Source organism: Artemia franciscana, chromosome 19 (genome assembly GCF_032884065.1).
Source record: "Artemia franciscana chromosome 19, ASM3288406v1, whole genome shotgun sequence".
Taxonomy (NCBI): domain Eukaryota; kingdom Metazoa; phylum Arthropoda; class Branchiopoda; order Anostraca; family Artemiidae; genus Artemia; species Artemia franciscana.
In genome coordinates, this window is record NC_088881.1 from 9,482,203 (window position 1) to 9,495,743 (window position 13,541).

At 35.3% G+C, this 13,541-nt stretch overlaps 1 protein-coding gene across 2 annotated transcripts in view; it reads left to right on the forward strand.

Moving 5' to 3' along the window:
• The window catches only part of LOC136039269 (probable arginine--tRNA ligase, cytoplasmic), a 32,420-nt gene extending 21,559 nt beyond the window's left edge, over positions 1-10,861 (forward strand). The window contains exons 3-4 of one of the 2 annotated variants that reach the window (XM_065722846.1): positions 5,853-5,927; positions 10,528-10,861. In XM_065722846.1, the coding sequence (XP_065578918.1) occupies positions 5,853-5,927; positions 10,528-10,678 (226 nt within the window). In that variant the 3' untranslated portion in view covers positions 10,679-10,861. Of the gene's footprint in view, positions 1-5,852; positions 5,928-7,953; positions 8,147-10,527 lie in introns of those variants that run through there. The other variant, XM_065722847.1, reaches the window with a different exon arrangement.
• Positions 10,862-13,541: the final 2,680 nt, after the last annotated feature.

Consider the following 13,541-nt stretch of genomic DNA (forward strand, 5'->3'; position numbering starts at 1 on the left):
CTGTCAATTCACATTATTTTCTGTTCATTTTACATCATTTTAACATCAAATCTTGCAAATTTTGAACATTTTCCATTCCTACATTCAAAATGAAAACAGATACTTGGAAATCAAATTTGGTCTCATTTTTATATTTTTTCACAATGTGAACACGGACTCTAGGCCCCACCTTGATCACCCCATCTTTTTACCCTATTTTCAATTGCATTCACACTAATTTAAACGGAAATTTCCAACATTTTTACTATTTCCCATCCCGAGCTTTAAGATCAAAACAGAAGCTTTAAAATCAAAACCGCTTCACCTTTTAAATTAATAGTAATAGCGAGTTTATTTCCGTGTTTAGTTTTTATACGTTTCATTGCTTTAATTGCATATTCCGTTCCAGTCCCTAAATCTTCTTTAATTATATTTTGGTTATATTTATTTTCAATTTTCGTTTCGCCTGAAAGTTTCGCCCATTTATTAGTTGATGATTTTATTACACAAAATTTCCAAATCAAAAATAATTTATATCAATTTACTATCATTGACTTCCATGATTGCTTTTCTTTCTGAAAGCAGGTAATTCATCTAAAAAAGTTTAATTTCTATATCAGCAGTTGATCCACTTCGATGAATATTTGATTCATTCTTTGAAATATCAAAACGAAATAAAGAATACACTCTTTTAAAATCATTGTAATTCACAATTGTTCCACTATCAACACTTTCATGTTTATATCCTAACTGTAAAAGTCGTTGATCAGCGTTTTTCATTATTATCACTGAAATGAGCTGCCCGTTCCTAATCCAGCTTCTAATTGAGTCGCAATGGTCAAACTGGGATTTAATACTGGTAACATCCATGATAATTACATTACATCTACTTAAAAATTTTGACCTCCAGGTTTTTTAATCATATTGGAAAAATCGTTTCTTCTTAACATAATTTTATGTGTAACGCCCCTAAAAACTTGATTAATATCTTGACAAAATCCAAACAGTCGTGATAGTGGTAAATACATACTAACCGCGTGACTTTCTTTGTTTTATTCAATCTTTTAAATAAACCAATATTAAAAATGTTATTTCGTTTTTTTTTGTAATAGTCCCACAACATGCTGCAAAAGATGTAAAAGAACTTTCAGACTTGTTTTTTGCTTTAAAGGAATCAATGGATTGGGTTTTATCTTTATACCAAAACATATTAGTAGCTGTGCTTCCACTATAGTCCTCTGAAAATTATAATAAATTTTTAACACTAGTCGTTATACCTACATAATCAATACTTTCAATTCATTTTCCATTAATAATATATTCAGCATTTCTGAAAAAATTTAATCCATTATTTGTTTAAACTAGATTCATCATTATTTCGCGTATATGTTCAGTCCAATCGTGTTATTTTCACTTTTGCATAAAGGTAACTATCACTTGGAAGAATCCAAGATTTCACATCTTTTAAAATGAAATTACAATTTAATTGTTGAAATAAATTCACATTGTTTTCTCTAATTTCTGTATATTCATATTTGGTTGTAGAATCATCAATAATAGGATTTTCAAATATTTCCCAATAAGAAGCAACAACTTGATTCACTGCAATTTATTACGGAAAAAGTTATTAAATAAATTTTAAAAGATTTTCAAACAGTGGAGGTGGATCTTCGATTGTCATTGAGGGTAGACGTAGGGCAAGTCTTAGTCCCTTCTCTAAAATCGTGACATCCAATAAGACTTTTTTCGGTTGATCAAGGTGTTTATAGAAATAGCTCTTATTATTTGAAACTATATCTTTTTAAAAGAAAAATTATTTCTGAGTCTGAAAATTAGTTTAATAAAATTATTTACTAATAAATGGAGAAACTTTTAAGCGAAATGGAAATGGAAATATATATAATCGAACTATTAAGAAAGAAGATTTAGACATTGGAGTGGAATACATAATTAAAAGAATGGAATGGGTTACAACTAAATATAGAAAGAAAACCGTTATCATTATTGATTTTAAAGGTGAAATGGTTGATCTATTTGCACCTAAGTGTTCTGATTCTAAAGCAGCTTATTTTGAAAAGAAATTAAAAAAAATTTAGATAAAGGTATGAATTTAAAGGTTATTGGAAGATAAATAAAGATAGTAAAAATTATTTAGATATTGATGTCGAACTATCCACTAAATAATAAATCATATTAAATTGTTACATTTTATCAGTAGTATAGGAAAAATGGAATATAATTAAACACTTATTTCACAAATTCTCATTTCTCAAGACCTGTTTTGATCTTAAAGCTCAGGATGCGAAATTTTAAAAATACTGGAAATTTTCATTTAAAATGGTGTGAATTCAATCGAAAATGGGTTAAATTGATGGGGTGATCTAGGTTGGGCCTAGAAACCGTGTTCTCATTGCGAAAAAGTATAAAAATGAGTGGAAATTTGATTCCCAATGACCTGTTTTCACTTTGAACATAGGGATGGAAAACTTCGAAATTTGCTACATTTGATGTTAAAATGATGTAAAATAAACTGAAAATGATATAAATTGATGGGGTGATCTAGGTGAGGCAGAATCGATAATTACTATACTACTTTTATCAAAGTTTTTTACGACCATCCCTGCTATACGAATTGGGCCAAAGAAATACAAAATAAAACTTAGTAAACCCATTTGTATGTTTAAGTGTAGTAAACACATTTGTATGTTTAAACATAGTAAACACGCGCTTTGTTTAGTCAACTTAAGCGCATTAAACCTAATTGACAAGGATTATTTATTACCAATAGAGCTTCATCAAACAAAATAATGAAGTAGTTTTTTAATTTCCGGTTTCAGTTTTTAAATAGCTCATTTCTATCTGAAATCATTGCTATGGCTTTGTCTTCTCTTAAATTAATTCACATTCTTCATGTAGGTCACGAAATTCGTTTGGATTCTACTCGAAACCCTTCTTTATTGTCCCAGAAAGTTCCCTCTTTTGGTCAAGCGGTCTTTTAATTTCCAGTGAATGGACCTCTTAACAGTAATAAATGCCCTCTCTTTCTCCCAAAAGGTTTCTTAGATACTTATCAATATGAACCTGTCTTTATTAGAGGCTGCCCTACTGCTTTCTCCGGAGAAGTGAAGAAATGTTATATTAAATATTCTTGTATGGTAAGGGGAAATCTTAACGGTTGTATTGACTTACGATTTGTTAAACTGAGTAGTAATTCGGTCATTTTGTAAGCACTTGTGCCCCAAAGACATAAAACAAGCACAAACTCCCCGCGTTTCAGATACGATGCCTTACCACACCGTATGTTATCCTTCACCATATCACCGCACCATATCATTTGCACCGACCTTATGATATCGGGTTTTTAACTGTCATTACCAACACTGCTTAGAACGCCACTGCATGAGTCATGTTTTAATAGTTAATAAGGGGATTGTCTAAAGCCTTAACGCCATTCCCTCTTTTTTTGTATTCAATTGATTGTTTAGTTAGTTTCTCGTAGCTTTCATATAGTACAGTTACAAATTAAAGGCAAACTTATCGTTCTATGTGTCTGTTTATTGTTTCACAAACCCATAGACTGTTAGATCACAGTTGGTTTTACTAAGGGGAGATTTACTCCTATGGTTTGATATTCTTCAGTAGGAAGAATATCGGAGGTAAGAAAATGTATTCTGGTGTCGGTATGGTCTCGTCTCGTATATACCCCTTTCCCCTGCATGAGGGTGTAATGTATCAGCCCTTAACTTCAATATATTTTTTCCCTGGCAACAGCAACTAAGGGGGCTTAGGTGTGTAAAAACAATGGTCTCTCATCGTTCCCTGAAAATAACACTTAAGGGATGTTGGATTGACAATAACCATGAGGATAACCACGAAGGGAGGGGTTTAAAAAGTTTGGGTGCCAACACATTGCACATCAATCCAGAATAGCAGTAGATGGATTGTCACAATAAATATAATTGCATTAAAAAGCTAAGAAGTCATTAACAAAATGCTAGGATACGTTACGTTGCAACAATACGTTATGTAAAATAACACTGATGAATGAATAGATAAAAATGTGTGACAAAAGATAGAAAGTATTGTACTGACCCTTATTTCATGCTTCCTCAGAAGGTCTGGACCCTATAATTTCCGTGAGGTTGGATGAGACATCCGTAAGTGTATGTTGAGCCATGTATTGATTTGTCCTCAACTACGTTTTTCCAATTTGACGATAGTTTGCAACGCAGGCTTTTAATTTTGTGAAAGTTTCAATTGGTTTTTGGTAAACATAAATAAATCAGGACAAGCAGCGATGAATCAGAGTTGCAATATAGTACTTTTGGTCACATGGCTGGCGGAACTAGGGTAGTAACTTCACCCTGTCAAGGCACGAATTAGTTCGATGTTGTTTTTCTTATAGTGCTCCGTCATTTTATTTTTTTATGAAGGTGGATTTTCCATAAATGATAATAATAGCCTAATAATACTTGGTTCTGATGTCATTTTGTAAAGATCATTGAAGACATGGCTTAATGGTCTAGAGGAAAATGTTTTCTTTGCTCCGAAGTATTTGAACCATAACCGCTATAATTATGAACTCGGAATTTAATCATACTGGCTTAAACGTTGAATTTTTGTCAAATTTCCTAAATTTTGTACATTTTTTATGTGCACACATTTTTGTTGTTGTTTCTTTAACCTACAGTATTTTTTGTCGCAGTTGTTGCGGTTTGAAAAATGGCGTCGATAAGAGTTTGAATTTTTTTCTACATCGTAAAAAAATTTGGATGTTTTTTAAGTTGAATTTTCATCTTTCATACCACCGTGCCAAAAAATAAAAGGTTTATGTCATACATGGAAAAAATGAGTTAAAAATTGAGTATTTCAGAGCCCTCCCACACATGTTTTAGACATTATTGTATCAATTAGTGCATACAGGTTCGTCCTTTAGGGAACAGGGGAGTCAATTCACGTAAATGTAGTTTTCGGGGGGAGGGGGTAAAATGTGGAAATTAAGTATTTCAGAGCCCCCCACCCCCCACCCACCCCGCATGGTTCAGAAACGACTGTATCAATGCATGCATACATATCTCAGGGGGGCAGAGATGCCAATTCACGAAAATTTGGAGGAGCAAAATGTACTTTCAAAATTTGGGGGGACTATTTGTTGTTTTTTGTTAGGGGGAGGTGGATCACAAAAGTTTTTGTATGAGGGAGAGAAATCAATATTAGATGCGTATTCTTAGAGGGAAGTTTTCTTCTCGTTCTCTGCACCAGTTTAAGACTAAATTGATTCCGCTAGTGGACGTTTATCTGCTGGTCAAAATTGAAGAGGCACATTTACTCTAAAAAAGGCCGGGGGAACCAAAGAGGACTTGGGAGAAAATATTTCGACACCTCTAGCTAAACATCCATCGATGCATATCAGCACTTATTGTTTTTGTATGAAAATAAAACGCTATTGTATACCTACACGCCACAATCCTTAGTGACCTTTTTCGCCTTTAATTCCCGAAGAAAAGTCGAATGAAGGATGATTGATTGTCGAAGATTGTAGCCTTTGAGAAACCATGTTGGGCCAAACGAAAAGTAAATCGTCCCCGAGTGGGGTGGGATGAGGTCGTAAGGAAGGATTTAATGGGAACTGGAACTTCTTGGGAGCGAGTTAAGAGGTAGGCTTGGTATAGATTAAAATGGAGGAGGAATGTTCGCAGGTGTGTTGGCCCTAGGTGGCTAGGGCCTATTGGCTAGGTGGGTGGGTGTTGGCTAGGCTCGACGAATTTCTTTCGTAATTGGGATATTCCTTTTTGGATATTCTATTCTTTCTTCTTTTTTTTGAACAGAACCTGGCAGAATAAAATTCTAAGGGAAACTTTTTCTAATTTCAGATTTGAAGAAATAATTCTTAGATGTCATGACGAATTGGAGCCATGTATTCTGGTCGCTTACCTGTTTCAGCTTTGGTAAGACATATTCATTGCTTTCCTTTTATTTAATAAATGATTGATGTTGAATAAAGTTATGAAGAACCTTGGTTACGTTGTGCTATGGCCTTAAGGTGGATGACAATAAAACATACAAAAATTCAAGAAATCGCTGGGCATTTAGTTCCTATCAAGTCAGAGTGGTAAAGGGGGGGGGGGGTATCTTTCGATCTCTGATGGCATTAAGTTTATTGCATGAAATTTTAGGTTAAAACAAGACTTTTTTCTGTAGGGTCACGACTGTATACTTACAATTATCCACAACCTGATTGCTAACTTACTAAACTTTGGACATTTCAGTTTCGGCAAGAAATGATTTTAGTTAAGGCAAAAAAAACGCCAGCCGATAAAGTCAGGTGGAAATGGGTACTTAACTAAACTTTCCCGGCCCCCCAAAAATCTTATTTTCGTTTAGTATCTTATTTTTCTCCCAAAAATAGTAATCCAAAAAGTGTTTAGGATTTGCTGGAATATTTAATGTGCAGCGAGTGACTTTCTTTTTACTTTCTTGTGGGAAATATCGTTTTTTAAATAAGTATAGTGACTCGATTTTTAACACAGTAAATTATTAACTTCTTTTTTTTGTTCTTGATGTATATTTATTTGTTCTCTTGCAAAATATATATTCATTTTCAAAAAACTGCAAGGGCCATAGTAAAAAAAAGATCCGGTATGCCAACAAATGTAGCCCAAAAAAAAAAAAAAGAAAAAACATTAAAAACGAACTCCCGTCTGATCTGTCATACATAAGACCTTTCAAGTTTATCCATTATGGTTAGGGCATCAACACAACCTCCTCTCCGGTTTAAGCAGGCAATGCAGTCTTTCGCTGTGGTAAGGGGTGGTACGTACACCGGATACTTCTTCTACGTCTTTTATGTTTATTCTTTGATAATTATTAACTGCAGTGACGCTTTTGGACTCCATGATTGGTGAACTTGTGAAACCAAGCGACGTTAAGTGTTCTCCTGAGATGACAAATGGTCTCAGACAATAGAACTTGCTCCTATATTTGTTCATCTAGTTCCTGGCATTTGGACTAGTAGTTGAAGAGGAGGAAGACCCCTATCCTACCCCTTTGTACGTACCTCTGATGTCAGTCTTTTAGCTTCTTCTTTATTGTTTTTCTTACCACTGGTTGCACTGATACTAGATTGCGACCAATAAAAGAATGATAAGCCAGAAACCATAGGCAAAACATCAGTAAAATAGTAAACATGGACTCCCGTCTGGTCGCACCTTTCAAATTTACTTATTGTGTCTTGTGCATCAACACCCCCCTGATTTTCGCTCTGGCGAAGGGTAATACATATCTCTGATGCTGCCAAATCCTGTATGTCAATCCATTGATAATTATTGACTGTCCTTAACGCTTTGTGATTCCAAGATCGGTGACCCTGTCAAACCAATTGACTGTAAGTATCCTCTTGAGACGAATTGTCTCACAGAATGGAATTTACTCTTATATTTGTTCATCTAGTTTCCAGCATTTGAAAGAGTAGTTGAAGTGGTCGTAGTTCTAAGTAGAAAGAGTAATTTTGATTTTATGGTCATTCATTAGTTAATTGAAAGCAGCTGTCTTGACTTGACTTACGTCTTGCACCGGGCACCACTCAACGTAAATAGTGACGTATGTCTCCTCCTTCCGCTTTCGTTCAGTGCAAGCGCTTATGCATCGCTTGGTCTGATCTTTGCCTTTGCTAGAAACTCGGACAAGCTTTCTGACCGTTGTTTCTTCGGTCGGCTGTGGGGTCCCTTATAACCGGCTTTTTTAGGGTGAAAGTCAAAAATTGTCTTTGTGGGTAAGTGCAAGAGCATCCGAAGTAGGTGTCAGAACCATCGTAAGTTACGCTCAGCTGCTTGGGTGGAAAACCGAGACTGCTTAATGACCTGCAACAGCTTCTCATTACCCATGAAATCAAACCATCTTAGACCTTCAGTCCTTCTAAGGCTCTTCGTCTGGAAAACAGCGATGGCCTTTAGTGTTCCGGTTGATGCATTTCAGGTCCGTAAAGAATTACAGAACTGCGAAGGAGTTGAAAATCCGCGGTTTAGTTGAACGACTGATGTTCGGTTTTCACCAAAGGGGACGGTTCAGCCTGACCATGGTAGAAGACACTTTGGATATCCTTGCTTCTCAGGTCGGGGAGAAGTGATCCATCTGAGGAAGTTGTAGAGCTCAGGTAGGTGAACTTTTGGACTACTTCAATGCTAGTTGTTCTTTCTAGGCTAACTGGTAAATTGACAGCAGGGGAAGCCGGGTCTATAGCCATATTTTTCGTTTTATCCTAGTTTATCTGCAGTCCACATTTCCACCCTCTTCTCATAAGATCCAAAGTGCTTCCAACAACTTATCCATGGAGTCTGCTAGGATGGCCGGGTCATCAGCAAAATCAGCATCTGAGATGATATGATCTCCAAACTTGAGGCCAAAACTTAGACGTGAAGTTGCCTTAGTCATAACGTGGTTTATGATGGCATTGAAGAGCTGTGGGGCCACTCTACATCCTTGACACACTCTTGTTGTGATTTGAGAAAACGGGCTGCGTTGGCCGTTGACTTGAACACAGCTCTTCGTACCATGGTGGAGAGCATTGAAGAGTCTGCAGAACTTTTCAGGAAGGCAAGTCGGTAGAATCCATCGAAGAGCATCCCTGTTCACTGAGTCGAGAAAGTTCGTCCAATTTTTCTGATCCAAACTAGTTGAACAGAAGAATTTACGTTACGTTATTTAGTTTTATAGAGTAAATTGTGTTTATAATGTAGGCAGCTCTAACTAGCCTCTAGCTCTACTTAGAACCTTACGTTATGTCAGCCAAGCTACGATATGGAAAAGTCAATACTCACCAGTGCCAAAATAAAATTTTTGGATGAGCAATTAATATATTTAAAGAAAATTAAAACAAATTTCCTCGAAAGCCTTTCACGCTTGATCGTAGCTTGAATGTCCATCTATTAAGCATTTTTAATTTTTGAATAGTTTGCTCTTGATGATTGTGATGGGTTTAGACAGTGATTGATGCTTCATGAATTTGAAATTAGCCTACTTTTAAAGGTTACACTTAACATAACATAGCTGGAACTCCTTGCATAGAACATTACGTACATAGTGTGAAAGTTGCTTAACTCGTTGTGTATTACCCTATTTTTGCCAACACAGTTTGTTAAATAAAGAAAAAGTCAAATGCTGCAAGTTTTTGGCAGCACTGATAAAACCCAAAGTTGTCATAGATCGTAGCTTAAGTGATAAAGAAGACATGAGGTACTTTGCTTATACGGGTCTTCTTTTGTTTAATTTGGATTACGGTAATCTCATTACAACATCGTGGACAATAAAAACTAATTCTGATTGTCCGAATTGGTTTAGTGGAAGTTTTCATAATTATATATATCTAAAAAAAAATTAGCAGAATTTTCAAACTCGGTTCTTAATGGAAAGGTATCTATATGCAGTTATGGAATTTTGTTACTAGCTGGTCTCAAATCTACGGGCCAAAAAAGAAATGGGGTAAAAATATCAGCAAAAAATAGGCTAAAAACATGTGGTGTCAAATGGGTTAAAAAGGTATAACTTTCTTCTAATGGTGTAGTTGTCTTTGGGAACCAACATAGTTTTATTATATGAATTTTCATGGAAGTAAAGCGTTCTCAAGTTAACTAATTAGTTTGCTTATTTATTTTGACGGCCCTGTGTGGCAACGCTGATGAAAAAAAGGTATTACATTAAAATCTCCTAATTTTGAAAAATTCAAAGGAAAAATTTTAGAAATTTTTTGTGGTTTTCAGGTATGAATAGACCTTAGGTTTGGGCCAGTTGGGCAGAATAATTTTCTATTTTGTTGTCCTTGTTGCTCGAAAAAATAGTGCTTATCCACTTTTCTGGAAAATAAAAGGGAGTGGTTTGTATGATAATGCGGTATTTATTCATAAAGAATGAAGTAGAAAATAAGCACACGCATCATTTAAACATTGAAGGGCTGCACAGACGCAGCGTTTTATACCAGTATATTTTGAGCGTGTACGGGCCATTGATAAGCTGGCTTTTCGTCTGGCCCCAAATGGATAGCCAAAAAGAACAATAGTTGGCCATCTATTATTCTCCATCCGCAAACAGTCTCCTGACCATTTCAACCTTTATTTCTTTATATTTTTTATAGTCTTCTGTTTTTTCTATCTATTTTCTATTTTTTATATTTTTATATTTTTTTTATATTTTATATTTTTTATATACTTTATATTTTTTTATATTTATCAATTATCTATTTTTTTATAGTCCTCGAAAGTGGGATAAAACCACATTTTTTCGTATAACTTGTTTGACATACCGTCTAACGGGCACTATGTAGGGTTGCTACTCGGTGAAATAAAAAATCACTAGATTTTTTTGTTGATTTAGTGATTTTCTTCAATCATCTGTGACTTATGTACTTGTTTAGTGATTTTTCTTGTTTAGGCATTATAAAAAAATCATTAGGAATAGTGATAAATCACCAGGAGTTGCAAACTTGGTACTCTGGTCTGTACATGCTTGGTTTCAGCCAATAATTCGCATCTAAATGTTTTTTTTTGTTTTTTGCAGTAATTTTGTGAGTGTTGCGCTTCGAGCACTTCAAGTTAAAAGTCAACCAGCAAATGTGGCTGAAGCCAGGCTGTTACTGTTTATATGTGCCAAGAATGTTCTCGCTGAAGGTATGCGAATCCTTGGACTAACGCCACTCGAGGAGATGTAGCTTAAATAGTGCAAGTGATAGAATGTTTGTATAATATTAGTGATTAAACAAGATAGAACCCTCATAAGCCTTAATTGAACTCTAAATTAGATTATGTTTAATTGAGAAAAAGTAGGAAATATCACGCGTCTGGATTTTCTTGCTGTTGCAGCGTCTTAATCATCTCGCTGTTGTACCGGACGTTACTAGAGAAAGAAAACGTCGGGGGGGGGGGGGTGTATTCTCTTCTGAAGAAGCTATGACGACTCTTTGTCTTGAATTTAATTTGCCTTTCTTAAATATGGAATGCGGTGGGTTAAATTAGGGCTTGTAAACATTGAGATTCCACCGAAAGACATTGATTGTGCTGCTTTTCGTGTCTGATCCACTTAGTGCTGTGTGATGCTCTAAGTGCAGGAAGCAACAAAACGAGGGAGTCCTCTGTTCTTTTTGTATTAGATATGAACTCCTTAAAAGAGGGTTCTTTTAATAAATTAACTTTAAGAAAAATTTCTCGGAAAGAAGTGTCAATAAAAACTGTAGAACCATACTAAAATCAAGGACGAACATAAAGAATGTACGGGAATCACTGTCCGTCATACTAATACTTATTAAATTCTTATAAATAAAAGATTTTTAAAACGAAAAGAAATTACAGTAAACAATCGCAACAAACATTAAGAGAACAGATACTGCTTTAGTTGATAAATGGGTACCAAAACGACAAGAAATTTAAGTAAATAATCCAGCCAAACTTAGAACGAACAGAAATTACCACGAACGGCTGCTGGGCTACGACTCCCTTAACTTTCTAAAGACCGTAGGGACATTTGCGTTTTACTGAAAATAATTTGTATTTCGAAAGATTAATGATTTCGAAAATTTTTTTATCAGATGTCCTTGGAGGCAATCAGGATAGGCAGGGGTTATCAAAAGGGACAAGGAAGGAGGTGTTTGCCTCCAACCACCTTTTACTATTATAAATGGCACCTGAACATCCAATGTCCAATAAATGAGACCCCACTGTTTCTACGACTGTCCCCTTCATATGAAGTCGCTCTGGGAATTCTTTTTTTAATTATACATTAAAGGATTGTGGTTCTTTACTGTGGGCAACGCTAGAGTGTATTTTACATTTACTAAAGAATAATAGTAAATCTAGCTTATGAAGCTTTTAAGTATGATTTGTATTGATGGTACTTAGGTTTCGATTGGCAGGTTATACTAGGCAGGCAGGTTGTTTAAAATTTCTCGCCATAGAGATAATTTCCGAAAATTGCTTCCTGGGCTGTTATCAAAAGGAGTATCAGCAGGGTAATGTATTTCTATCATACTTCGATTCTACCGATCTACTTTGTCCTGTTGATACCCCTTTTGGGAACAGCTTAGGAAACGATTTTTGGAAGTTATCTCAGGTGAAAGCGTCAGCCGCGAGTTATAGGTGAGGGAACAATAAAATGTATGAATGAGTTGGTCGTCAGCTGTTAAAAAGACATAATAGCTCACGTTCCTAAGTGACAAAACAAGGCATTTAAATTTCCATCGTGATAATCATTAATATAGTTGAATATACATCTAAATAATTACTAAAATTAAAAATTTTGGTCTTGTTCATCAAACCATGCTACTTTTATTCAAAGTGAGAATCTAATTAGTAATGCAGTATCCACGTTTGTTTTCAAACAGATCTTGGTAACAAACTGTAGTAAGGAGCAACCCGGCTCAATAGTAACTGAAACTCTAAAAAATGAAATTTTGATACCATTAGTTATATCAAAAGAATCGCACTTTAATGCTGATTTTAAATATATAAGTTTCATCAAGTTTAGTCTTATTCATTAAAAGTTACGAGCCTGAGAAAATTTGCCTTATTTTAGAAAATAGGGGGGAAAACCCCCTAAAAGTCATACAATCCTAACGAAAATCACAACATCAGATTCAAGCGTATCAGAAAACCCTAATGTAGACGTTTCAAGCTCCTATCTACAGAAATGTGGAACTTTGCATTTTTTGCCAGAAGACTGATCACGAATCTGTGTTTATTTGGTTTTTTTTCAGGGGTGATTGTATCGACTCATTGGTCCTAGAGTGTCGCGAGAGGGCTCATTCTAAGGGAAGCTTAAAGTTCTAGCGCCTTTTTTAAGTGACCAAAAAATTTGAGGGCACCTAGGCCCCCTCCCACGCTCATTTTTCCCCAGAGTCACCGGATCAAAACTCTGAGATGATGATGATGAGCCATTTGATTCACCATAGTCGAAAAATATATATTAACTATATCTTTGGGGCCGACTTGCTCCCCCACAGTCCCCGTGGGAGGGACTGCGAGTTACAAACTTCGACTAGTGTTTATCTATTGTAACGGTTATTGGGAAGTGAACAGACATTTTCAAAGGGATTTTTTTTTGTTTGTGGGGGGGGGGGGGGAGAAGTTGAAGGGGGGTTACTTGGGAGGATCTTTCCATGGAAGAATTTGTCATGGGAGAAGAGAATTTCAATGAAAGGGGCGTAGAATTTCTAGCATCATTAGAAAAAATAATGAAAAATAAATATGAAAGTAAGTAATTTTTCAACTGAAAGTAAGGAGCATCATTAAAACTTAAAACGAACAAAAATTATTATGCATATTAGGGTTTCACCTCCTCGTAATACCTCGCTCTTTACGCTAAACTATTTTTAGTAATCTCAACTATTTTTTCTACGGCCTTTGTGATTCAGGGGTCATTCTTAAGAAATCGGGACAAAATTTAAGTTAGTGTAAAGAGCGAGGTATTAACGAAGAGGTGAAACCCTCGTATACATAATAAAAACATACAAATATATAAGTTCGCTACGAAAGTCAATTCGTAAGTTGCGTATATTTTGTACGAATTTAAACGTTCGTAAA